General features: G+C 37.7%; 1 protein-coding gene across 7 annotated transcripts; it reads left to right on the forward strand.

Annotated features, from left to right (window-relative positions):
* Positions 1-320: 320 nt before the first annotated feature.
* Positions 321-27,932, forward strand: LOC104217294 (pentatricopeptide repeat-containing protein At1g10910, chloroplastic). Of its 7 annotated transcripts, none has more exons than XR_011406045.1 (11): positions 321-729; positions 1,244-1,328; positions 11,151-11,414; positions 11,617-11,919; positions 16,095-16,199; positions 23,000-23,099; positions 23,619-23,938; positions 24,947-25,123; positions 25,203-25,339; positions 26,636-26,848; positions 26,986-27,112. XR_011406045.1 is itself a non-coding variant. In XM_009767501.2 (10 exons), exons 1-10 carry the CDS (start codon positions 410-412, stop codon positions 26,439-26,441), a joined length of 1,944 nt encoding a protein of 647 aa, XP_009765803.1. In that variant the 5' UTR covers positions 321-409; the 3' UTR covers positions 26,442-26,629. The 7 variants fall into 7 exon arrangements, 3 of the variants coding, with proteins under 3 accessions (XP_009765803.1, XP_009765798.1, XP_009765828.1); XR_011406044.1 differs by having other exon boundaries at positions 322-729; positions 25,211-25,339; positions 26,986-27,110; XR_708739.2 differs by lacking the exons at positions 26,636-26,848; positions 26,986-27,112 and adding an exon at positions 26,301-26,409.

Genomic DNA, 27,932 nt, shown 5'->3' on the forward strand with positions numbered 1-27,932 from the left:
ATTCGACGATTATTATTGCTATGGTTCCGTAATCATGATATAGATTTAATGGTTCAATCAATTAGAACTCCTAAAAATTAGGAAAAAACTTAAATTACAATTTTGTCCAGCGTAAAATTAATTTTTAGAGGGTAAAAAAGACGAACGATATTTTGCTAATGACCTTCGTGCTTATATATAGATATAGATAAATATAGATAGATATAGATTCTTATTTTTTTATATTCCTCGCAATTATAGATTTACTTTGTGATTGTTATTCATATTTATGCCCTCTTTCCGTAGGATATTAAGTGTTACAAAGCCAAACTTCGAGGGAGGGTTGTGAAATTATCCAAAAAAAGGCGCAGATCTTTTTTTAATTTCAATAGGACGGACTTGAATATTGCCTGTGAGCAGGCAGCAAACTATGGAGATTTCCTCTATGTTTCATTCTATAATGGCTCTTTCATCACCTTTGTTCTCTTCTTCTTCTTCTCCTTCTTCTTTTCCAACTTCCAGTAGAAAGAGACCCAACATTCACAAGTTCAAGTTACAGTCTTCGACCTCTGCGGCAACGAAGATAACAACCGATTCTATTCCCCGGACTGAGGCAGGCGAATTTCAGAACGTACTCACAGATTATGTCTCTCCTAATTCTTCAAATCAGTTTCCTGTTTCCCGTAATGATAGACAGTCGGCAATTCTTCAGATTCAGGAGTCGTCTGACTTGGGTTCTGCTCTTCCAAGGTTTTTTTTTGGGGCTTGAATTAAGTTTTTTATTTTTGGCTTGAATTAAGGGTGCATGACAACTGTTAGAGCCAGCTCGTTGGTCAAGCGGGGTCATCTGTTGTTACCATTCTAAAAAAAAATAAAAAATTAAGGGTGTATGACGGAAAATGGAGAAATTATAAGTCCATCACTTATGGGCGGGAGTCATTTTCTACTATAAATATTCACTTTTATTCTCTCTCTCTTTCAATTTTAGTCTCACTTGTTTCAATTGTCCGACATACATTATAGTCACCTTTAATTTGACACAAAACGTCAAAACATGAAAATATTTCTATCTGTAACTTATGTAAGTGGCTGTTGGTTCTTGTATGTGCTTTGACGGTGAAATGTCAGGTACCCATTTTCTGGCTATTTGCAACATTTTGTCCGTCTTTTAGAACGACACTTGAGATGTTCAGTTGAAATCTCAACTGGGAATCGAGAAAGAGTTTCTAATTTTATGCATCTAATTTTATTAACTGCTTTTCAGGCTTGGTGAGACGCTTAAAGTACAGGATATGAATGTGATTTTGCGCTACTTTGGGAAGCTAAGTAGACGACAGGAGCTTTCTCAGGTTCTGTTAGCAAACCTATCAAGTTCTCTTATTTTGTTATGCTTTGAGTTTCCAATGTTTTAACAGTCTTTCTGATGGTAAGGCAATCAGTAGTATCTGATTCTCCCTCGTTTCCAATTTGTATGGTAAAGTTTGGCCCGACATGAAGTTCAAGAAAAAATATGAAAACTTTTAAAACTTGTTATCTTAAACATGCATAACACTTGTGTGAAAATAAAACTTTTGAAACTTGTGGTCTGGAACATGCCATGACATTTTTGTGGCTATAATTTTTTTTATTAAGGGTAAAATGAAATGTATAAAATTAATTGTTTCTAAATAGGTCACGGGTTCGAGCTGCGGAAATAGCCTCTTGCAGAAATGCAGGGTATGACTGCGTACAATAGACCCTTGTGGTCCGGCCCTTCCCCGGACCCCACGCATAGCGGGAGCTTAGTGCACCGGGCTGCTCTTTTTAAAATATAAATATATACCAATCTTTCTGGAACCTAATAATTAGGAAATAGTGCCAAACAAAATCAAACAGAGGGAGTCCAAGCTTTTTTATTAAATCAGAAGTTTTTCTATCAAATTAGGACTCTCCCTACATTTCAGCATTAAAGTGCCGCTAATATGTGGAACAATTGTTGGGACATTGGAGAAAAGGTCGAGAAACTAGCCCTATAGAAGCTTGATCACGTATATTTGAAGAGAGTCCTTCCTGCAAAGTGTGTCAACCAAGGAACTATGTAGGGTGTTGCATCTATCGTATTATCTTCCCTTGTTGCTATTGAGGAACCGGAAAATCTACCTCCTTCCTCTTCTCTTGCTCATGTCTTATTTTTCTTCCACCATAGGGCACTTTTGCCTTCTTCGTGTCTTGTCTACTTGTTCAAAGAAGAATCCATTTAACTGAAACTATATGATGAAATCATGTTAATAAGAGAAAAACCAAAGGGTTAAAACCAATAAAGGAGGACTGATATGCAAAAGAGAGGAAGTTGTCTGCAGTAACATATACTCCCTCTATCCTAATTTATGTGGCATAATTTAGATTTCAAGAGTCAAACTTCTTAATTTTGATTGTGAATTCAGACATAGAATATTTAAATTTTTGACACAAAACATATTTAAAATGAAGTCTTTAAGTTTTTTTGTGTCTCCAATTAATAGGTGTTCTATTTTCCTTAAAATAAAGAAATAAGATTTACATATTTGAAAATTACGTAAAAGCACTATAAGTCTCAATAATTAACAATTTAAAATATTTAAAAGATATATAAAAAAGTCGCGGTCAAAGAAAACTTGGTTGACTCTCGAAATTCGAACACCCCCGCATAAATTGGGACAAAGGGAGTATGTATATATATATATATATATATATACTGCTCTAAGTATTCATATTAAATAAGGGATTTGCTAACCTACTACGTGAGGCAGTAGGTTAGCATGTACCCATTTTTTATTTACCCAAGATACCCCTATCACTTTTTCATCTATTGATAAATCATTGACAATTTAGTTATTTTTTTTGAAAGAGAAAAAGATTGTACAACTTATTCAACAACCCCTTATCTGTTTTTGGGAGCCTGCATCCCCATTCTCCTCTATCGGATAAGCAACAACAGTCAAAATTTTCCATCTAGAATACTCTGTGTTTGAAAAATCGTAAGTTGACAAAGTAATGGAATCCAAGAGTAGAACTGACTCGACTAGGACTCCAAATATTTGAATGGACTAAGGTGAAAAAGAGACTTTTTTCAATATCAGGACAACGAGGGAAGAATAATCGAGTATGCTTACCAAGTTTACATGATTTATAGACTAAAGTAGACATGAGACAAGCAAGTACTATTTTTTGAAGCATAAATAGATTCGGATGTCTAATTGTTTACGAAGTAACTTTGGAGAGTTAATAATAGGTCAGGCTGTGAGTGACCTTAACGAGTTAAGGTACTAAATTCAATTTGACTTACGCTCGATACCAATGATCTTCCCATAACCTATCCTGCATAACAACAAAGTTATTAAGAAAGGTTACTGGACAATTAAGTGTTGAGACAAACAACTAATGGATGACAACTAGGAACATAAAACTAGGTTTAAAGTCATAAAGGGAAATAGGATAATTTGGCCTACTCCGATTGCCGTGGTTTGTGAAACATTGGTAATGTGACAACAGGAAGAGAATGAGAATAGGAAATAGAAGAGAAAAAAGATTTATTAAAAACAACAACAAGCGGTGTAATCTCACAGGTAGAGTCTTGGGAGGGTAATGTGTACGCAACCTTACCCTTGCTTTGTGCAGATAGAGAGGCTGTTTTGGATAGACCCCCGACTCAGTCCAACAAAGTCGCAACATTAAAGCAATATATATATATATATATATATATATATATATATATATGAACTAAGTTGCACAGACTCTTCGATTTTGGTGCCGTCCCCGTCCTGATACGAGGCGGGAGCGGGATATGTCCCAGATACGGTCAACTAACTTCGGCCACTTTGATCGGAGTCCATCGACAAATTTGGCAGAAAAATTGAGATTTTGATTTCTCAAAATAAAAAATAAAACAGATTTAGAAGAATGAAAGAATAATGTCCATCTTGGAGATTGAAAGATTGAATTCTACAATATTCATGTAAGTTTTTCACAGATTTTCTCTCAAAATTTACAATATTTTTATAGCTCTATTTTTTGTTTAGCTGAATCTCCGTATCCATATCCGGATCCGCATCCCCGAATCTTAAAATTTTGATTTTGCCGAATTCGATACTTGGATCCGTCCCCGTCTCGGATACCCGCACTCGAGTCCGAGCAACTTAGTATATGAAAAGAGTCATGGAAAAACAACAATAACAACAAAATATTAACAAAAATAAAAGCATAAACAACATTTGATAGTGATAGACATCCAAGAATACGACAAAATAAGAGTAACACTAAAACTACTGATAAGGACAGGAAGAAAGCTCTCCTACCCACTAACCGTCCAATCAAATTCTCGACCTTCACAACTTCCTATCAAGGAGTCTTGTCTTTGGTAAGCTGAAAAAGCGCCATGTCCTGCCTAATTACTTCTCCCATACTTCTTCGGCCTTCCTCTACCTCTCCTTTGACCCACCGATTCAACCTCTCTCACTTCATTGGGGGTATCAATGCATCTCTTCATCACATGCCCGAACCACCTCAGCTTCACTTCTCGCATCTTATCTTCCACAGAAGCCATCCCCCACTTTTTCCCGAATATCTATGTTCCTGACCCTATCCCTTCTAGTATGCCCACACATCCACCTCAACATCTTATTTCGCTACTTTCATTTTCCGAACATGAGATTTCTTGACTGGCCAATACTTTGCCCCATACAACATAGTCGGTCTAACCACCACTTTGTTGAACTTACCTTTAATTCCAGGTGTCACATTCTTATCACACAAGTAGCCGGAAGCAAGCCCTTTATTTCATCCATCCTGCTCCAATATGGTGTGTGACATCCTCGTCAATCTCTTCGTTACCTAGGATTACTGACCCTAGGTATTTGAAACTTTCTCTTTTGGGGATGACTTGTGTATCAAGCCTCACTTCTACCTCAGCTTCCTGTGTTACGTCGCTAAATTTGCACTCCATGTATTCGGTTTTAGTCCTGCTCAACTTGAAGCCTTTGGACTCTTGATGAATGGCCCAAGGTTCAGGGGTAGAAGAAGGAGAAACATAAACTACATAATTAACCAGTTTGAACTACAGTTGTGATTTGTGAAATGGTTTACTTAGGTGCATTTTGTACCTAAGAAACTCATTATAATTAGACAAGCAAATTATCCGGCTTCTTGCATTGCCCGAACCCATTTTGAAATATGATGTTGCTTGCCGGAAAGTATAAAAAATAGGTAGAAAAGATCATAGACCTTCAATCAATTGTCACAACAAGGTCTCACCCGGAAGTATAGTAGTTCGAATTTTTTTTTGACTTGTCGGAGAAGCACCCAAATCTGGCCGAAAAAGTTAGAATTATATAGAGGTACTCTTATAAGCCCTAGTCAACTCGCAACAATCAGGAAACACCAATAAAACTTGTCAGATGCCGGGAAACTCATTGGAAAGTTTTGCTTTGTTTAGGATTCTTATCACCGGAGTAACTGGAATCAAGATAGGTGGACTCGAAATGCTCCGTCGACCCAGATGGATGAAGAGATATAACTGGAAGGTGGCTAGAAAGTCATATTGGCACATGAGTCGGAGATACAGAGAAGGTGGCGGCGTGAGGGCATGCAGTAGCTGTAGCGACGACGAGGTTGGTCAAAGTGTGCCTGTGCCTGCAGTGACCCAATCCTTGTTAAAATGTTGGTTTATGCACAACACACACGTAAGGCAAGGACCTCTCGAACCGTCTTTAGGTTGGTCAGAAAATTTGCATGATGACCTAATTTCTTCTCTCTGTCACAGGTAATGGTGAAATGACTAATTTCTTGCCAATGCTCTGGTATCATGTAAAATATATAATACGGAAGAAAGAAATGAAGTATTGATTATTGCCTGAAATTCTCTCAACTTTCTAAACTAGGGGCAGAAAACGGGCGGGTCGAAAATGGGTCATACAAAAACGGATAAATTATCCGACCCGGCCCATATTAATACGGATAGAAAATGGGTTAATTGGTGGATAATATGGATATCCTTATTATCCATGGCTTCTTGAATATGATCAATTTTAGGAGAATTTCTAGTCTCCCAAACTTGAGGAACCCCCAATTTGAGTCTTTGCAAATGTAAAAGTTAAACCCATTCATTATCTATTTTTTAAGTGGATAATTTGAATCTTATCCATATTTGACCCATTTTTAAAAAGTTCATTATCCAACTCATTTCTTAGTTGATAACATAGATAGATAACTATTTTTTTATCCATTTTGCCACAAACTAGGACAAAAATCAAGATTATATAATTACAAATGCACAATAGCTCCCTAATTAATTTTGCTGTCTCCCTAATTCATTTTAACATACGCAATATTCTTAACACCATAAAAATTTTCAATAGTTTTGAATGTCAGACCATTCTATCTCTCTCCCCAATGAGAATTTTCTTCTCCACCATCTGCTAACCTTCTTCTCCGCCGACCCTCTTCGTCGGCACATCACAATACTAGTAAGGCCCTTTCCTTTCTCTCTTCTCTCTCTTCTTTCTTTCTTTCTTTTTTTTTCCTCTTTTCCTCTTCCTTTTTTCTGGTTAGAGGCCGACGATGATAGACCACTCCGCCTTTGTTTCTTCTCCGCTTTTCCGTCTCTCTCTCTTTTTCTCTTCCTCTCTCTCTACGTGTGTGGCTGTGCTGTTCGCGGCTGCGAACAATAACAGGTTATAGGGCTGCTTATCGGACGGATTGGGCGGTTATTTACTCTTAACGGTTTGGCTTATCGGTTATCGACTTTTAAATATATTAATCCGCTAGCCACCCAATAAAATATCGGGCGGATTGGTATCAGTTTAGCTCTTATCGGACGGTTATCGGGCGGTTTATCGGCCTGGCATACATATTCAGAAATCGAAATTATACTAGACATACATGTCTGTTAAAAAAGCAGAACAAATCATTTGAGAGTGAAACTAGCAATACCCTGAAGTAATGATCCAGCAACAATCTGCCATTCAATGTTTAGCTGTACAACTGTATGATTATCCCACATATTCCAGTGAAGTATTAGGGACATTTAGAATTGCCTCAGGGCACAAGAGAAGTTTACTTTACAGTTTACACAAGAAGTAGCAAACAACACACAAGATTACATGTCTCTCTGCTCTCCTAAAGTTATTGCAACTTGTAGAATGAAAAAGCTGCTGCTTAACTTGGCTCCAACAATGTCAAACGACCCTTCAATAAGCAAAAAGCAACAAACACATTAAAATGGAAGAGGCAATGGAGGATACAGTAAAAGAAACATGAATTTTGTACAAATATTGCTCTAAAGACAGACAGAGTACTGGTCGACTGGAACAGAAGGGTCAAGGGTTTTTGTCTTTTTTATATTTAATATATATAAATAAAAATATATATATTCTTAACGGGTTAACGGATTATCCGTTAAGAAAATTGAATAATCCACCCTTAAACCGATAAGCCGTTAATAAAAGAATTTCAATTTGTTCCCCGTCCGTTAAGCCGTTAACCCGTTACCAGTAAGCCATTAAACTGCGGTTCGGTTCGGTTTTCGGTTTCGGATCGGTTTTGAACACCCCCAACAGGTTAGACTTTTCCGACGAAGTTCTTACGCGAGCCAACATGTGAGCACTCGGCCAGGCAGATTTCCAATGATACTATCACTCTCCGATGGTGGCCTCTCCAAATCGATCTGATCTGCACCCTTTCCGGTGAGCTTTTCGGTGAGCCCCCTGGTTTCCGGCGACCCACTATGATGCTTTCTAGGTTCTATCTTTCTATCTCTCTCTTGTTTTGTTATAATCTGCTTAGCTTGGCTGTAATTGCTTGCCTGTCTAGAATTTGCAATATTTGTTTTTAGTTCGACTTGTCTGCCTTTAACTTTTAAAGCGCTACTTGTTTTTCTGCCTTTTTTTGTGTACATATTATTAACGTACACATGTTTTAGTGGCGCTAGTGAGCGACGGCAGACTAAGGTCATGCCCTCGTTTTGGGTGGGTAGGGGGGATAAGGGTTGTAGGGGGTTAAGGAAACCTCTAGACTGAGAATTGGGCATTAGAACATAGGGATGTTAATGGGAAAGTCTATAGAGTTGATGAAGATTCTCAAAAAGAGGAAGATCAATATAGCTTGTGTCCAGGAAATCAATTGTGTAGGAACTAAGGTACGGAATGTGAACGGGTTTAAATTATGGTACTCAGGAGGCTTGAGGAATAGTAATGGAGTAGGCATGGTAGAAGTTAGGAGGGTAAGCGATAGGGAAATTGCGGTTAAGATAGTCGTTGGGGGTTTACTTTGAGCTTATTAGTGCATATGCAACCCAAGTGGACTTGGAAGAGGAGGTGAAGAAGCGTTTTTGGGATGATTTGGACGAGGTTGTGAGAGGCGTACCGCTTACCGGGAAGCTATTCGTAGGAGGAGATTTTAATGGCCATATCGGAACAACTTTAGGAGGTTATAACGTGGTGCATGGAGGTTATGGCTATGGGATAGAAACGAAGGAGGAGTCTTCCTTTTGGATTTCGTGAAAACTTTTGCGTTGGTGATAGCTAATTCGAGTTTCTCCGAAGGAGGAGCACTTAGTAACCTTCTGTAGTTCGGTGGCTAAGACCCAGATAGACTCCTTACTCTTTAGGAGGTGTGATAAAGTTCTTTGTAAGGATTGCAAAGTTTTACCGAGTGAGAATCTTACAACCCAACATAAGCTCTTGGTAATGGATTTAGAAATTAGGAGGAAAAGGAAAAAGAGGGTTGTGTATGACATGGTAAGGATCAAGTGGAAAAAAAAGGATCAAGTGATGTAGTTTGACTACCGCCAATGCTCAAGAGATAGGGAGAAGTCGAGGGCATTGGGCGTGGGAAGCAGTGGGGATGCAAACAATATGTGGGATTGGACAACTAGTTGTATTAGGGAAGCAACTAGGGTGGAGTATAAGATAACGAAGAAGGAGGCAAAGTTAGCGATTACGGTAGCAAAGATAGCAACATTTGAACGCTTGTATATTGAACTTGAGAACAAATACGGGGATAAAAAGTTATACAGATTAGCCAAGGCGAGAGAAAGGATGACTCGGGATCTGGACCAGGTGAAGTGTGTCAAGGATGAGGAAGAAAAAGTATTAGTGGAAGAGGCACACATTAGAAGAAGATGGCAGACATACTTACATAAACTCCTGAATGAAGAGGGGGACATGAGTATTGTGCTGGGCGATTTGAAGCACTCAGATTGTCGTCGAGATTTTGGGTATTGTTGGCGTATTAGGTTGTGGAGGTGAGAGGGCTATGCGTAGGATGCACAGGCGAAGGGCGCTTGGGCCAAACGAGATCCCAATGGAATTTTGGAAGAGCGCGGACATGACAGGTTTGGAGTGCCTTATTGGATTGTTTAATGTCATTGTTAGGACGACAAAAATGCCTGAGGAATAGAGGTGGAGTACAATGATTCCGTTGTATAATAATAAGGTTGATATCCAAATTGGAACAACTATTGGGGTATCAAGCTGCTAAGCCACACCACGAAAGTTTGTGAGAGAGTGATGGAGATGAGAGTAAGGAGTGTGTTAATTTTCGAGAACCAATTCGGTTTTATGCCGGGATGTTTGACTATAGAAGCCATTCACCTTGTAAGGAGATTGGTGGAGTAGTATAAGGAGATAAAGAGAGACTTACATATGGTGTTCATTGACCTAGAAAAAAGCATATGACAAAGTCCCAAGAGAGGTTCTGTGGAGATGTTTGGAGGCTAGAGGTGTACCTATCGCATATATTAGGGTGATTAAGGACATGTACGTTGGATCCAAGACTCGGGTAAGGACATTAGGAGGAGACTGGGGACACTTTCCAGTCATGATGGGGTTGTACGAGGGATCAGCTCTTAGCCCCTTCCTATTTGCCGTGGTGATGGATGAGATAACGAGGTACATCCAAGGGAAGGTGCCATGGTACATACTATTTGCAGATGACATAGTATTGATTGACGAGATGCGAGACGAGGTTAATGATAGGCTAGAGATTTGGAGACAGACACTAGAGTTTAAAGATTTTCGGTTGAGCAAAACTAAAACAAAATATTTGGAGTGCAACTTCAGTGACGTGATGCATGAGGCTACCATGGAAGTGAGGCTTGATACACAAGTCATCTCCAAGAGAGGGAGTTTAAAGTATCTTTGGTCTATAATCCAAGGTAATGGGGAGATTGATGCTGACGTCACACATCGTATTGGAGCAGGGTGGATGAAATGGATGCTCACATCCATGGTCTTGTGTGATAAGAAGGTGCCACCAAGACTTAAAGGTAAGTTTTATAGAGTGGTGATTCAATAACATATGCCACCTAGACTTAAAGGTAAGTTTAATATAGTGGTGATTCAACTGAGTATGTTGTATGCGACGGAGTATTGGCCAGTCAAGAACTCTCATGTCCAGAATATGAAAGTAGCGGAAATGAGGATGCTGAGGTGGATGTGTGAGCATACTAGGAGAGATATGATTAGGAATGTGGATATTTAGGACAAGGTGGGAGTGACCTTTGTGGAGGACAAGATACGGGAAGCGATGTTGAGATAATTCAGGCATGTGAAGAGGAGATGCCTAAATGCCCAATAAGGAGGTGTGAGAGGTTGGCAATGGTGTGTCTTAGGAGAGGCAGAGGCAGACCGAAGAAGTATTGGGGAGAGGTGCTTAGGCATGACATGACACATCTTCAGCTTACTGAGGACATGACCCTTGATAGGAGGGTGTGGAGGTCGAAGATTAATGTATTAAGTTAGCAAGTAGTCGTTCGTTTCTCTTCTTCATACCGGTAGCATTAGTATTGCCCCCGTGCTTTCTCAGTTCGTAGTTTTTCCATTATTATCTATCAGTTCTTTGCTTGAGTTATCTTATTTTTCTTGCTGTTGTGACTGTTTTGTTTGTCCTTTTAATGATTGCTGGGATTTTGCTTTCCTTGAGCCGAGGGTCTATCGGAAACAGCCTCTCTACCTTCACAAAGGTAGGGGTAAGGCTGTGTAGATATTGCTCTCCCTAGACCCCACTTGTGGGATTTCACTGTGTATGTTGTTGTTGTCAGAGTATTATGTATCCTTTAAGTTTAAATTACCATGAAATCTTTCAGATTTGGCATCTGATCTTTCCTTACATGAATTTGTGTTATTACCAGGAGTTTGACCTTCGTTTCTGCTTCTCAGGTGTTTGATTGGATGCAGCAAAATCAGAAGATCAATGTTGCATCTTACAGCAGTTATGTAAAGCTCATGGGAAAGAGCCTCAGTTCTGTTGAGGCTTTAGTAATGTACAAAAGCATCAAAGATAGGTCAACAAAGATTAATGTCTCAGTCTGTAATGCGCTTCTTAGTTGTCTAGTTAAGAACGGAAAATCTGAGAGCAGTCTCAAACTGTTTACTCAAATGAAGCGAGATGGTTTAGTACCAGATGCTGTCACATATAGCACGGTATGCTGCTTCAGATTGTAAATCCCACTCCTAGCAGTTAGAGTCACCTAGTCTTGTTAAATAGGTTTTGATTGTTGAATCTTAGAATTGGCAATAAAAACATAGAACTGCGCAATGTGATGCCTATTAAACTTGTTGATTAAAGAAGCTACAATATAATCTGTTGTTAACCTCTTTTAAACTTTCATCTGCCACGTTTTAGCTTCTTGCAGGCTGTGCCAAAGTAAAAGATGGATACTCTAAGGCCCTAGAGCTGGTTCAGGAGCTGATGTCTAATGGACTGCTAATGGATAGTGTGACTTATGGGTCACTTCTTTCGGTATGTGCTTCACATAAAGAGTGCAATGAAGCTGAAAAGTACTTTCAGAAGATGAAAGCTGAAGGTCAGTCTCCTAATGTCTACCACTATAGCTCTTTGCTTAATGCTTATTCGGTTGATGGAAATTACGAGAAGGCTGAAGCATTGATTGAAGAAATGAGATCTGCAGGTTTAGTATTAAATAAGGTATGTCTCTATGCTCTCTTACCAGTGAAGGAAATAAACTATTAATATCTGCATCTTTGTTTTATTTGGTATGATTAGTGGTTTCAAGATAGCAGATTAGAGAGCACCATTTGAGAAAAAAACTGTAATACTATTGTTACCTTTTTTTTTGTGGTTTAGGATATGATTTGCCGGTTGTTTTTATCATTGCGGGTTTTTAAGTTCTTGCTTGTTGGATGGTGAGTTTGTGTTCTTTTGTTGAGTTGGTTGGTTGTTTCTACCTACTGAGTTCCTTATAAATAATTGTTTGGTTTTAAATCTTTGTTCTTGAGTTTTTTTATGCATGAATTTTCTTTCTTGCAATTTGGGTTACAGTGGAGTTTACAAAATTTAGGAGGATCTATGTATAAGTGTCAGGGATAGAGTTGAGTGATTTCATTAATCCGATTTGGATGAGAATCCACTAATCTGGCAGAGCTTTGAAAAAATGCTATTTATGGCATTTTGAAATTAGTACTATATAAGGGACAGTTTCAAACATTCAGGAGCTTCCCGTCGTCCTCCTTGCCGACCTGGGGGACACGTTTTGTATTTTAAGCATTATCTGCTTTAATGCCACAGTGTATTTTAGGTGTTGTGGGTGTACTTTTACCGTTATGGACGAAAGTCGAAAAATCCAGAAGATTTTTGTTTAATTTCGTCCCTATCCTCTGGAGATATACACAACTTTCTGAAAAATGGCCCCTCTTTAGTTTTCATTTGGCACCTTAATCAGCATCTCCAGCCTTTTCAGAGGCGCGTTTAAGCGTCCTCGTGCGTACTGTACTATCTCTTTTACATTTGCAATAATAGCAACGAGTACTATTTTATTTACCGTGGAAAGATAGTAGTAACGAATTAAATTATTCGAGGAGATTTCAATTGTTTTCTGCTAGATAACATAGAGTACAAATCAGAAAAGTTATACATGGAATTTTTTCGTAAAGCAAAGCTGAATTCAAGTTAGGCCTCAGATTGTAATATAATTATGTAAGTACTATATATAGAAATGTAGCATTTAGGACCATTCAATTTCTTCTTTTTCCCTTAATTGGCGTGAAAGTGAATCTAATTGTTCTACTTTGCTACTTGAAACTAAAGTAAACCACGGGGTTCACCAAAATTTTAAAAGTAATTATTTTTACTTTACACATGATATTTTTTTATAGGTGGGAAGTGTGATAGCATATAGACAGGCTTGTTGACTTTTAGCCGTTTTACTCTTTACCTAACACTGCAGTCAATGATTTTTCTCAATCAATTGCCTAAGGAGTAATAATTTGTGGTCCCGAGAACTTTTTTGGTGCGGTAATGACAAATGAAGCAAAAAGATCAAAAATTCTTTATACTCACTTTTTTACTAAATTGGAATCACTAGTTTTAGTGTACGTGCATTGCACGTGTATTATGTATATATTAATAAAATAGTGTAAAAAAAAAGAATGAATTATGTGTAATAGCAAAGATGCAATGTTCATTTAAACAGAAAAAAATAATGTCACTACATTTAAGCGCACAATAGTTGAATTCAAAGTAATTGGATATCTTTTGAACCTGCAACAATAAAGATTTTAGGTAAGTTAGTTATATATTCTTTTATTAAAAATATCTTATTATATGAGATGCTAATATGTTGTATTGTTGTAACTGTCCTAATATTTCTATGTAGACGATGTTCTTGGTGTATTTCTTTATATTACTTCAGTGCCGTGCCTTGATGAAAACCCTTATTGTTGTCATTGATATTCCCCTTGAAACTGCAACATATAGTTATCCATATGAAAAGTGTACTGCAGCAAGTACAGTTCAACATTAGTGATCATTTAACCTTGTACTTATTTTATTGTCATCGAAAAGTATAATTATACCGAAAATTATTTTCTAATAAATTCAAAAGAGTATCCTTCATTTTCTGGAGGTGAATGTTGAATTCTGGGAATAAACACATGCGTGGAAGCAATTTGGCCCATTATTATTTTTGCATGTATGACATTGTTGTCAAAACCTCTATATATCATTCTTGTACTATTACATGAGCCGTTTGAAGGATCCATATTTCTTAATAACATGATTGATGTTTTTTCTTCAAAATAAAAAATTTATTTTTAGTTAGATAAACTTACACACAGACTAAACGTACGCGCGTGTGTCTATATAGGATCTTGCTAACCTACTAGCAAGTTTGGTCCCAGGTCCTTTCACTATTTGAGTGTCCAAATAGCAACGAAAGATTGGCGAATTTTTTTCCCCCTTCAGTTCTTCATTTTCTTGCACTGTTTCAGTGATAAAAATGCTGAAATGCTGCCCATTTTTTCGTCTCAGTTATACTGCCCTTTTTCGTATACTTACTGCCATTTTTTTTTCATATCATTTATTCTTAGTTCTTATTACGTTTCTTATGTGTTATGTAGTTGTTCTTTTTATGGCATCAAAAGAAGATAGGAAAGACCCGGCTTGGGTTTATTTTGCAAGAGTTAGCGAGACCAACAAGATGGCTATTAGATGTCTTTAAATAATGCTACTCTTTAATTTTTACATTGAAGTATTGAACATTTGCTTATAGTTACATGTGGTATCAATATTTATTTTAATATATTTTTTTTAAAATTCCGCTTCACTTCTCGCTTTAAGCGAAAAGGAGCTTGTCCCTTTTCCTCGCTTCACGCTGTTCATAACACTAGGTAATCCAAAAACAACCTTCAGAATCTGAAAAAAGGCTCCTGGAGCTTACTGTTTACGCTGGACTTGTCTTCTAGTGTTCGGAAAAATCTAAAACTGGTTTGGGTAGGTCGTACAATAAGTATAATCCTTCAAGTGATACCAATTTTTGTACAAAACTGACGGAGGGTGAAAAAAAAGCTTCAGACAGAAACTTTAGCAAGAAAACTATAAAAAAGAGGGAGAAAACTCATCCTATGGAACCCTAGTGTGCGGAGGGAGAAAACTCACCTCAAAAGGGCAGCAATGGCTCTGACACCATGATGAAATTGAGAGAAGAGAAGGCTTCTTTATATTTCAACGTATTTTACATCCTATTGGTACATCCCTTTATATAAAAGTTCTACAGCTATTCTAGGAAAGTAAATAAATGAAAATAATGAGAGAATATTCAGCTACAATACAATTTTCCTACAATTAAGCTATCCTACAATCAAGCTATTAATTACAGATTTGATTCTCTGATTCTTCTCCTATAATTAAGCTGCTCAACACTAATATGTAAGATTGAGGATGGTAATTACGAAATATTATAACAAATATATCACTTGAAACCAGTTTCTTAACAAGAAAATAGAAACAAAATAGGTAATTATAGTATTTAAACCATATGAGAGGTAATTAGTATTACCAAAGCAAACCAAGAGAAATGTTATTGAAATTATGTCTATAAATAATCAGAAGAATTAACCCAAATAGCCGTTCACCCAATCGCTTAAACTAAAATAGCTAGCGAATGTTTAATATATACTTGATATGTTTATAGCCGTATATAATCTGCGTATAATCTATTTATACCGACTAGAACTGTAAATGCTAAATCCGATGATTATCAATTTAATTTTTAGTATTAGGCTTGGGCCCGGGCTCAGCCCGGGCTTAACAATACTAGTTAATTAAATAAACATGAATGCTCCTTACAAAATCATTGGAGTAGTACACTTAGAAAATCACATTTAATTGCATGATCCATCTCAAGTATTAGAAGAAGATAATGATAATAGGGTCTGAATCTGGTGTGAGCCTCAGAGAAGAGGAGGAAGAAAGTGCGTTGAGAAAGATGGTTGCAAAAATGCAGTTGTTTGGGAAATGGCTGGAAAATCATTTTTCCAGCGAAAAACTTTAATCTTTCCAGCAACATGGGCTTGATTTTGGTTGAAAGTCACACATTTGCCATGTCATGTCTTCTAATAAACACATTTTGCGCATACTTCAGGTGGCTGTCATGACCTTTGTTGTGGTGTCTAAAGGAATTTTTTTGACTAGTTTAAGATTAGTATTTTGTTGTTCCACTGCAGACTGCAATATGCTATTGCAGTCTGGAGTCAAACTGTTTTTGGCAACTTAATTCATCTTTCCATTTTAAATTCCGAATTGTCACTTCTAGCGCTCAAAATTTTATTTAAAAACTCATTATGCTGCTCATGATGTGTTTGCAGGTGGTCTACACAACTTTGTTGAAGGTATACGTGAAAGGAGGTTTCTTTGAGAAGTCAAAGGAACTATTAAAGGAGTTAGAAGCTTTTGGCTATGCTAAGGATGAGGTAAACTTCTTGCTTTAGGATTTCATGTGTTTGAAAAAACTTCCCAAACGTTTCATTTAATATTCTACTTGGTAGTATAATTTTTAGTAAGTTTATTGGCATAAAGTGATAAGCTCACATAGAAGAAGTATACCCCTTCAGGCCCTATGTCATTGGTGTAAATAACCAATCTTAGGAGTGACAACTGAACTGGTTGAGGAAGCGACATAGCACTCCCGCCCCAAAAGCGGAGATAGAAGAACTGCCAGGTTGTCGAGGCAATGTCTGAAGAGGATGCGGGCGCCCTCTCGGTTGACCACCCTACCCACTAATAGTCTTGGGGTTGGGGGGGGGGAGTTGGGAGTGGGAAGGCAAACAGGAACCAACCTAAAACCTGAACCGCTTGGCTGACCCCAATAGATTATTATATAGCTGTTGGTCATCAAATTCAAATATGGTATACATAATCCATAGGGCACCTCTTTATATATTCACACATGGAGCTGCAAGTTGGAAACATATCAGCAGCCTATGAATTGAATTTCAAGAGAGAATAAGGTTAAAAGTTGGTGATGTCAGAAAATTAAATTATGGAGGACAAAAGGTATGGGGAAAAGGGAAAAAGCCTTCCTAATTTGTATAGCATGGTGATTAATAGAAAGTGTTATATAGTTGACTCTTGAAATGAAAGAAGTTGGAGTTCTCAGCATAGGAGTGATTTTAGCGGTTGTAATATTGAAAGAATAAATGAATTATCGAACACTATTGAGTGATACGATTTAGAAATAGAGCAGCTGTGGGAAGAAGTACTCTATGATTCCAGAAGTGTATATGGGAGTTGAGCTTGTTATTTACCTACCTGTTATTACTTTTACATTTGGGTCCAATAAGTAGTTATTTTATTTCACTTTGACCGGTAGGTCTTACTTTCCCGATATGTACCGAGCTTGCCATTTTTAGAGACTATGAATGAAAAACCTTTATCTTATTAGCATTAGTTTCTCCTCTTTTAGCTTTAGCTTAGCCCTAATTTGCTTTTTCTCCCTCTGAAATTTAGTATATGTATTAGTGGTATCAGAGCCATCATCCTCGCTCTGTGAGTAATTTTAAAGATGGCATCAGATATCTAGAAGATAAGAGAAATTGTGAAGAAATTGGATTCACAAAAATCAAATATTATCAAGAGTTATGATAGAACGGAGCTAAATTTGATAAATTCTATCCGCAATTTGAAGTTACCCACAGGTGGCGAGAATTTGGGGTCTCTGAATACCTCGACCTTGAAAAAGAACCCATCACAAACATCATACTCATCACTATTGCAGAACCCTCCACCATACAACCACAATTCATACCACCAACTTCTCAATTCGAAAACCCAAAGCAACATTTGTTCGTGGGTTACCAACCTTTTCTTTCTAATCTTTACCGGCAGTCCGTGTTCGTCGCTGCTTCCCCTAATTTTTGGCCAATGGGAGGTTATAAGCAGCGCTTACATCAGTCACACCAATGTGATACCCTACGCGACGTGTAATTCCCATCAGTATTACAATGCGGATCTCAGTTGTAATCCATATTCCCCCATTGTGTCAAGTTTGGTGGTGTGGATCCATATGCCTATCAGTATTACAGTGCATGTCCAAACTCCTATGGCGGCCTCGAGTATAATATTGGTGGTTCTTATCAGGATCTATATGCGCACCATTATTGCGATACAAATTCCAGTTCAAGTCCAGATGATGTTGGAGTTGGTTTCCATGGTGGGTTTGCAGTTAATTCTGCCCAACTTCCTTCTACCACAGGATTTAGAATTGGTATTTTCTCTTCTCACGAGGTTGGTGCTCCTGAAACTCCGTTTCTCGGTGTCACTGTTGCAAACAATGAAGATGTTATCCCTACGGAGTTAGGTTTCAGAATTTGAGCTATGAAAAAAGGAATAACACTTCTCTCCTGAGCACAAGATGTTTGATGAAATGCCAATTAATGAAGTAGTGATGCCTTTAGACAAATTAGCTTCTCTTTCTGATGAAGCAATGATATAGGCAGGTGTTTTAATTGTACTAGCTAGAACGGAGGTAGCTAGCTCTTTTGACAAATTTGTTTCCGTCTCTGAAATCTTATAGAGAGGGGACACTTAGAGAAGACGAGAATGGCAGACACCGAACAAATATCAAAGGTTGTCGTATACCTGAAATTTCCCCGGAGAAAGAGAGCTCGGGAGGAGTCGAACCTCTAATTGGGGTGGAGTGTCCGGTTCTTGAGACTCTGTTGGAGTCAATAGTGAGTCCACTTAACAATAATTACAGTTTCAAAGTCAACGTGGCTGACAGTTCATCAGTAACGCTTGTAACTCCAAAGCACAAACCACTCGACACTGAAGCTGGAGCTTTGCCTCTTACTGAGGATCTGTTGAAACGTCACAGGGATTATCAAATTTCTCGTGCTATCAATGGTGATATCTGGAGGACGCACAGAAGCACCAAGTTTGCTGAGGAAGATCATAACAACACACTAGAAAAAGCCAAACAATTGGAAGAGAGTAATTGTCCAACTCAAGAAACTCATGTGCGCAATGAAGAGTGGGAGAACGCTAGTTTGAGATCTGAAATTGAGAAGATTGTTGAAGTATGGAGAGAGTATATCAGACGTGGAGTCTGTAATGACTCCTACAGATGCATAAGACAATTCGGAATTTCGTTTTTCTGTCATGAAGTTCTTGAGCAAACTTTAATTCTACCCATGGAAAAGGGGCTTGTTGAACTGTTTATTGTGAAACTCTTAAAGAAGTTTTGTGAAATATTGTCCTCCATAACTCTGCATTATTGAGGTGGCGAAATTAAATATTAGTCCTTGGTCCTATGTCTCATGAGCAACTAAGACAAATAGGCGGCTGTGAGTTTTATTATATTGACTCAGGGATAGTTGTAGTTAATGAACATGATTTTGAAATGCTCTTTGAACAGAGTGTGAATCCCAAGAAACGCGAAGCTGTTGCTCTTGATAGTTTTTCTATTATGACCACATGTGGGAAAACTTCAGAGGAGGAGGATATGATTTTTGTTCATTACTTGAGGCTGACAGGGAGCTTCAGGATTCAGTTGAGAAGTATTTGATCAAAGTTGAGTTCCTAAAAGACAATTTTATGTTGCTCTAAATCCAACTCTTTTTAGTGATGAATCACCTGTTTATTCTGGCATTCCTAGGTGTCACTTACAAAACTCTGCCCATTTTGTATGAGAACTGGACATCTTGAGATGGCTTTGGTGATTACAGAGACTTCTTATGTGCAGAATGGCTTTCTTGAGGTGTCAGAAGAGCTGGTGAAGTATGAGTCCGTTGATATAAATTCTACCATTTGGTGGATAATTTTTAGTTCATCTGTTTATGAACAAGCAGCCTACCTGGTCCTGGGTGCTTCATTGTTTACTAGTGAGGGGAATGTAGTACTATGGGATCTTTCTAGCAGTTTTATTTTGTCAAAGGAAGGATTTGGGAAGTCTATTGCAATTGCTTCTGTGCATAAATTGCAAAAACTAAACTCTGCCCTCATCTCTACTTTGACAGCTTCATTGACTGATGAAGAAGTGAGACAAAGTGAATAGATAAAGAAGACTGTTGAAAGTGTAATATGGGAGTGGCTAAATATGAAATTACATTCTTTTGGATCTGTTGGTATTGTTGATATTAGTCTGCCAATACATTGCCCCTCATTTGACATTGAGATGCAGTGGAAGGGCAGTGGTGCACACATTAGTCAATATTGCTCAGTTGACCAACACTTGAAGCGATTTTTTTCAGGAGAACAGTTGCTAACTATTACCAATTAAGTTCTTCCAGTGTTAGAAAGAATCTTATTGTTTGGGGACTTCTCTGAGATCCCATTCGATCCAGGTGTGGTTATTTCTTCATTTTCACATATCACCCTTTGAGGGCAAGGGTGGCTTGATGGGGAAGTGGATTGCGGACTTTCGTTCAGTTCATGTGCTTGACCAAATAGTTTATTCATGTTTGTTGGCCGGAATTTCTAAGGATGGTTCATGCAATGGCCTAGAATACTATGTATCTCTGGAAAGAGATGTTATGGTGGCAGTAGCTGTCAACTTAGTTGTTGGAGAGCAGCCGGCCGATGTTTTTACTGGAATTTCTCTATGTTCATCATATTATCATAGGAAATATTACCAAGGACCATGCAACTGATTTCAGTGCTTTATTAGCCAAACTATTAACTAATCAAGTTGAGAACACATTGGTGAAGCAGATAACAGTAACCTCAGTGTATGGGGTTACCTATGTCGGGCGGCGCGAACAATCCAAAAGAAGATTGGAGGAAAAGGGTCTTATCAATGATGATAGTTTTCTATTCAGTGCATCTTGCTATGCAACTAAATCTTATCATGGCGCATCTGATTCTTTTGTTCAGGTGGACTGTCTAAGTATGGTGGTTAACACAAGCTGTGTGCTTAACTCTTCTGTTCAGCCGCAATTCTTGTATAATAGTGAACACACTTTTATGTCAATTGTCATTCCAACTGAAGGTTTATACTCCAGTTATTCAACACAGAAGGTTCTTGGTGTTTTAATCACTCATGTGGGCTTACAGATAAGTCATACAGTGAGTTCTGAGGTGGGCATGATGATCCTCATAGCTACTTATCATTCAAAGATAATTGGCTTTTTGGATTACTTGGCAACAATGGTTGGTGAAAATCTGTACAAGGAATACGAAGTACTTGCTGTTCAATTGAGTGAATGGGCCTTTGTATCTTCTTTCATAAATGAACTATTGATGACTATGAAAGAACATAGCGATGCTATCCACTTATTGAAGAAGATGAAGATGGTATTGTCTGTTTGCTTGATCTACAATGGGATGAGAAGAGAGGCGAAGGCAGCCAAGAATTTAGTACTTGAATACTGTGTTGGAGACATCAAATGGAGTAGTTTTAATGTTCGGTTAACACATTCAGAAGAACAAGCCAATGTGGAGGAAGGAGTATTAACGGTTGGAAACATATTGTTTTTTGACAATGGTGGGTACAACATCGAGATTGGACCTGGTTGTTTGCTTGAGCTAATGAGGTTTGACATGAGAGAGGCTGCAACTGTTTTAGATGCAGCAGAAGCTCTTGAACAAATAGGACCTGCGGGAGTAGAGGAGCATTTCATAGCTGTTGACAGGATTTGGGGTGATCCAGGATGGAACCTTAGCTTCAGAAGGTTTCTAAATGACTGGGAGATTGACAGGTTAGCAGAGTTCTACAATACCGTAGAACAATTCACAGGGTTGTCTACAAATGTAGATAGCTTATTATGGGGTGGGAGTGCACAAGAGAAGTTTACTGTGATGTCAACTTATAAGGAGTTTAACTTCTCCAATAATCAGATTGGTTGTTGTCCCTGGAAATTGATATAGAAGGTTAAGATCCCATTCAAAGTTACTTGTTTCGCATGGTTACTGGTGAAAGAAGCTGTACGGACTGAAGACAATCTTACCCAGAGGGGATTCCATTTATGTTCCAAATGCTATTTATGTAGTGCAGAGGCTGAGACAATCAATCATCTCTTTTTACACTATAGAATGACAGATCAATTATGGAAGATCTTCATTAATTTGAGGGGGATTAGTTGGACTAAGGACAAGGAGTATCCTAGATGTGCTAGCATGTTGGAATACAGATGGCAGCCTTTCCAGCCAATAAGAGAGATGGAGGATTGTCCCAGCTTGTATTTGGTGGACAATCTGGAAGGAGAGAAATCAAAGAAGTTTTGAAGGCAACAACAGTTCCTTGCAGAAGATGAAGATGAATTGTTTAGCCCTTTTTATTTTTGGTGTAAACGAGAATACTTACAGGAAGCTGAGTCTATTTTTGAGGTGCTAGATTATTTGTAGATGTAATGGGATTTGGGCGTCAGTTTGTATTCCACCTTGTAATTATGTGGGACTACATTGTTTTGTGTAGTTCCAATTTTTATATATATACAAATATGTTACCTTCTCAAAAAAAAAAAAAAAAATTATTCGTGAATGCAGCAATCAAGGGAGTTTCATCATCGGCAATTGTTAAATCTACCCCGTCCTAGTTTTCCGTGAGTGCCATGCATAACCAGTACCCGCCGTTGAACATCTCATCTGTTATTACATCCCTTCACAGAGAAGAAACTTTTTCATTATTGGTTCTAACTAAAAGGTTGACATAAAGCTTTTCAATCACCTTTTGCCGAGGTTCTCATCTTCCTGGAGGTCGACTGCTTGTTCCGAAGTGAGCCATCCAAGTTCCAACTTATTTTTGTGGTCGGAACTTACCTATTCACTTGTCTGAATGTTATGATGAAGTTCTCTGCGCTACGACCAACTATTTTCCAATTTTCTAATTGATGGGGAAGCCATTGAGCCTTGTCACTCTGCTCAGGTGCTTTCTAGAAATTTTTTAACCTCGATTTACTACCGATAGTAATAAGAGTTTTCAGATTTCTCATCGTCCGACCAACTTTTCTTCACATTTCCAGCATATTAAAAGTTGATTTACATCTTTAATTATGTCCAGAAGATTCCAGCAGTGATATTCCGGCAATTTATTTTCCTGAAATAATGGCATTGACAGCATTGTTTATTGCTCTGAAGTTACAAATCTTTCGATCCAAATGTTTTCCTGACTTCTTGCGTACTTTATGGATCCTAAAGTTGAGAAAGTCTTCTGATTTTTGTCACCAATCTGCTGAAAGTGGTATACCTGAAGTTTTTCACTTACAGATTGTTCGCTCTTACTTTAATTCTTGTCGTACTTTTTAGTGTTCTATGGCTTACAAAATGTTACTTACAGATGCCATTTTGTCTCCTAATGGATGGCCTTGTAAAGTCTGGACTTCTTCTTGAAGCAAAATCAGTATTTGATGAGATGATGGGAAAACATGTGAAAACTGGTATGCATCTTTCATACTATTGACAGGCTATTGACCATTCTAAAATTTCTAATAAAATATGTTGGAAACTCACTGTGAGGTTCAGTAGTGAAATGAGTAAAAATTTATTCTTGAGCTCTTCAATTTTTGTCAGTTCGATCAGAGTGTATTTGGTGCCTTTTGCTTCATGTATCTGTGCAGCCGAGATGTATTTTAGCTGGTTTGATTACATTATGTTGATGCTCCTTCATATGTTCAAGCTGGTCAAATTACTTTGTGATGTTTTAAGTCCGGTGTCTGCCCGGGTTCTCTATGCTCTCAAACAATGGGTGTCGATAAGCACTGCTTCTTCTTAGTTTGCCTGCACTATCAACTTAGAGATTACCTACTCGATGTGTTCTTCCTTTCCTTGTGCACTATCATTGCCTCACTTTATTATATTTGAGGGGTTCCTGCACATGGATTAAAGTTTTACGTTCTGTCTTATTTTTCTTGTAATTTATATTTATTTGATTTGGTCTTTTGGTTATAAATGAGCAGATGGATACTCCTATAGCATTATGATTTCAGCATTCTGCCGCAGTGGGCTTCTCGAAGATGCAAAGAAATTAGCTTCTGAATTTGAAGAAAAATATGACAAATATGATGTAGTTATTTTGAATGCAATGCTCTCTGCCTATTGCAGAGCAGGGGAAATAGAGAATGTAATGAGCATGATGAAGAAGATGGATGACTCTGCAATTAGTCCTGATTGGAATACCTTTAATATTCTTATAAGATATTTCTGCAAGGAGAAGCTGTATTTGCTTGCTTATCGTACCATGCAGGACATGCATAGAAAAGGTCACCAGCCAGAGGAGGTAGGCAGAAGTTAAAAACTCTCACTGTTTTTTTAATCCATAAAAAGAAATGAAAGTGGCATTTATAGCAGGGTTAACTGTTGTTGGCATTCTGTACACGGTTTAGCATTCTAGAGACCCCAGACTCACTAGATTAAGATAACATCCTAAACTACTTTTTCTTAACTGCGTTTGTGGCCCCGTGATTAAGAAACCAATATGCTCAATTGCAGATGCTTGTTTGTGTGGGTTGATGTGAGTCAAAAGTAAACTTGTATTGTTGCTCAATGAGGCATCTAATTATAGAAATGATTTGAACTGCAGTGCATCAGGGTTAGGTCAACCATCAAGCAGAAAAAATAGTTGCAGTGGTTTGATCTGGAATAATTTCTGTTGTGTACTTCACAAAGAATACATGACATCAAAATTTCTCTTTGTTTTTTGGTTTTCCCATAGCAACAGACCCTTGTGGAAACAGCCTCTTGCAGAAATGCAGGGTAACACTGCGTACAATAGACCCTTATGGTCCGGCCCTTCCCCGGACCCCACGCATAGCGGGAGCTTATTGCACCGGGCTGCCCTTTTTAATAGCAACAGTCTCAACTGCCTCCACTTTGGCGACCCCGAATTGCTGATGTCCAGTTTTTAGTTAATTTGTGATGTGTTCCCCTATATTTTGCGCTAATGCACAAGTAAAATATAATCACTGGATAGCTAGTAGAAGAATTTGTTCTTTTTTCTTTTTTGAATAAAATAATTATATCCTCTTTCTCTTTTTAAAGTATTCTTTCTTCTTCTACCTTGGTAAAGCTAAAAATTTAGGTTGCTCCGTTCTTTATCTTCTCAACCCCATTTGTGCTTGAAGTTTCACTTTAGCTTTAGACATAGTTGAATCAATGATGAGACTTGAAAAATTTGTATGAGGTGCTATTTTTTTTACACTATACATTGGTAATTATAGTGAAAAATATGACATAAATGTTATCCGTAGTTCTAACACTCTATTTGTTTAACTTTTTCCTTTTTCAGGGACTTTGTTCCTCTTTAATTTATTATCTTGGTAAGACAGATGCACATTCAGAAGCATTTTCTGTATATAACATGCTGAGATATAGCAAAAGAACCATATCCAAATCCCTTCATGAGAAGATTTTGCACATTTTGATTGCTGGGCGCCTTCTCAAAGATGCTTATGTAGTTGTCAAGGTACTTCATACCTACTTTTTCTTGCAATTTTCGTCTGTATTTTGCTGTTTCTCATAAAGAATCCTATTTTAATCACTAGCTATACAGGACAATGCAAGATTCATCTCCCGGCCGGCTATCAAAAGGTTTGCTGTCAACTTCATGAGATCTGGCAATGTAAACTTAATCAATGATGTGATGAAGGCCATGCACAGCTCTGGCCACCGGATTGATCAGGTACAAGAAGTTTCAATTCGCCTCTATCATTATTGTTTAGATAAGCATCGTCCTTTAAAATATCAGGTATCATGGACTTAACTAATGTTGTGTTGAGAAGGTCATCGAACTTTTCTGGCAATAAGATTGATTAACTCTAGATCTGTTTTAGACTGTGTGTGCCTATTTGATATTACTATACTAAGGTTTGGGTTCTTTTTTTCCTGCGCTCGCTTGTGTGGTTCTAGTATGAAGCATGGAACATGCCTTCGTTGACATAACCTAAGTTCGTTGGGGTGAGAATGTTGCATATGTCTTCTCTCATAAGTGATCATCATAGGAGAAAGGTCACCACACTTTACTTCTATGAAGCGTAGAAACTGCAATAACAGAACTAAATAAAGATAAAATCCAGATTGTATTGAAATGACAAAAAAGATGTATTCAAGCAAATATGTTTATAGGCCATTAGTATTGGAGAATGTATTTTTCTATGTATCGAGAAATCTGTCATAGCCTGAGGAGCATGTACGTCATTGCACGGGATGTTATAAAACTAGGGTGAACAACACAAACGTGGCAAAATTTATCATTGTTATGTTTCCTTCATCTACCATAAGAAATAAATAACTATCTGACATAAAACAGAACTAAAACATAAATAACTATCAAACATAAGACACAGAGAACATACTCGTCTATTTCAGAGATTCTAACTTTGCATGAAACAGATTCAGTTTGTCAGCATCTCAATGAAGATTAAGAAAATATCGTAAATAGTACCGACAAGATCTTAAAACATAGTACGAAATGGCTAATGTAAAACTGAGTAACATCTGTCTAATGTTACTCAGTTTTACGTAAGATTAATGCGAAATAGGCATCAAGCAACCTTACTTCATTATTTTTAACATCATCATCACCCTCTCTTTAGCTCTTGATTGTAGTGGATTGTTAACTTTCAAAATGAACGACAAAGTAGGTGGCCAGCCTGGGAAAGCAGAGAAGCCAAGTTCAACCAGAGAAGACACGACCCATTGCAAAGCAGTGCGATGTCCTGTCGGTGTCCAATAGAAGAAATACAAACATCCAAAATGGTTTTATACAAGTATCTGAGTTTTAAAACGTTGAAGGAGCAAACCACAATGGTTGCCAAACCTGTTTCAGATAGACTGTCACTGAGCATTTCAAACAACTTTGTCCCTTATATACATGTTCGCCTACTCCTAGGACTGGCGATTCCTATTTTATTCAAGTGAAAAAAGAAACTCTATTTTATGATTTTTGATATTTCGCTGATTCAACTCTGTTTCTTAGCCGGCCTTTGTCTGAAAGAGAGAAAAGAAGAAAAGAGAAGCAAAAACCAAGCCTCTCTTCCACGTCAATGCAAACTGCCCCCGACCACAAGGTGCACTTTTAAAAAGAAAAAGAAAAGAAGTGCAAAAAGAAAGAGCTTCTCTATGAATGAAGTTAAATTTGAGGAAGAAAAACTGATCAAAAATAGATGACTTTGTATCCGACGGTATAAAGGTAAGTGCTGATTTATGGATAGCAATGTTGTAGTTATCTGCAGGAGTGACTAATTGCTAATAAGGTTCTTTCTAGGATTTAGAGGAATCCATTCTAACTTGAATTTGGATTGCACTGACTTATACCTTGTGTATCAGGCACTTATTTGACATGCAGAATTTGGTTGTTGGCTGTTTTTAGTTGTCAATTTGGAGGCAAACATAACTCTAGCATTTACATAGGAGCGTACTTTAGCAAAGATGCTAAAATCTCCTCTCTTGAAACACTCTTCTCAGGAATTATTTGATATGGCTATATCACGCTACGTTTCAAAACCAGAAAAGAAGGAACTACTTCTGCAGTTACTGGAGTGGATGTCTGGTCAAGGCTATGTTATTGATCCATCAACAAGAAATTTGATTCTGAAGAACTCTCACTTGTTTGGCCATCAACTTATTGCTGAGTCATTGTCCAAGCAGCTTGTGGTGTCAAAAAAGGTGAAACCTCACAAGGAAAATGCAAGATAACATAAACTGGATAGCAAAGTTGAGCATTAATTTTTTGTATAGAGAGCTCTGATATGCTGCAGGTCTTAAGCTGGTAATTACGTTGCTAAGGCAACCTATATTTGTAGAAGCAGCTTCCATTGTCTCAGCTTAAGGACATCTATGGCAATGTGATATGAGACAGCTCGATCAAGTTGCAAACAAAGAGATCAATTACAAGAACTAGAGTTAAGAAGACCAAAGAAGCCATGAATGGAGTAGACAAGAAGCTCCTTCGACCAATGAAGGAGCGTGAAAGAAGATTCAAGATTGTTTTGCTTTGGGCTTGCGAGCAAGAAAACCCGACATTTGCTGACTTGAGATGAATTGGCCAAATTCTTTTAATTGAACTTTTAGGAACTTATCATAATAAGTGACACATGATTAACACACATTTTAAGGCTTATTTAGCTTATTTTTATATGCTTTTATTAGCACGAAATTATACAGATTGTCCTCATGAGGAACTGATATTCATTTTTTGTTCCCATTTTTGATTTTGTTGTGTAAGTAGGCTTTGGTTTTATACGCAATAAGAAGTGACACATGATAGTCGCACA

Source organism: Nicotiana sylvestris, chromosome 3 (genome assembly GCF_000393655.2).
Source record: "Nicotiana sylvestris chromosome 3, ASM39365v2, whole genome shotgun sequence".
Classification (NCBI taxonomy): Eukaryota; Viridiplantae; Streptophyta; class Magnoliopsida; order Solanales; family Solanaceae; genus Nicotiana; species Nicotiana sylvestris.

Bases quoted from the DNA above. Each gene is read 5' to 3' on its own strand.
- LOC104217294 (XM_009767496.2), top strand. From the start codon at position 410: ATGGAGATTTCCTCTATGTTTCATTCTATAATGGCTCTTTCATCACCT. The intron at 730-1,243 runs GTTTTTTTTTGG...ACTGCTTTTCAG, and splicing joins TTGGGTTCTGCTCTTCCAAG to GCTTGGTGAGACGCTTAAAG. The intron at 25,124-25,210 runs GTACTTCATACC...CTAGCTATACAG, and splicing joins ATGCTTATGTAGTTGTCAAG to GACAATGCAAGATTCATCTC.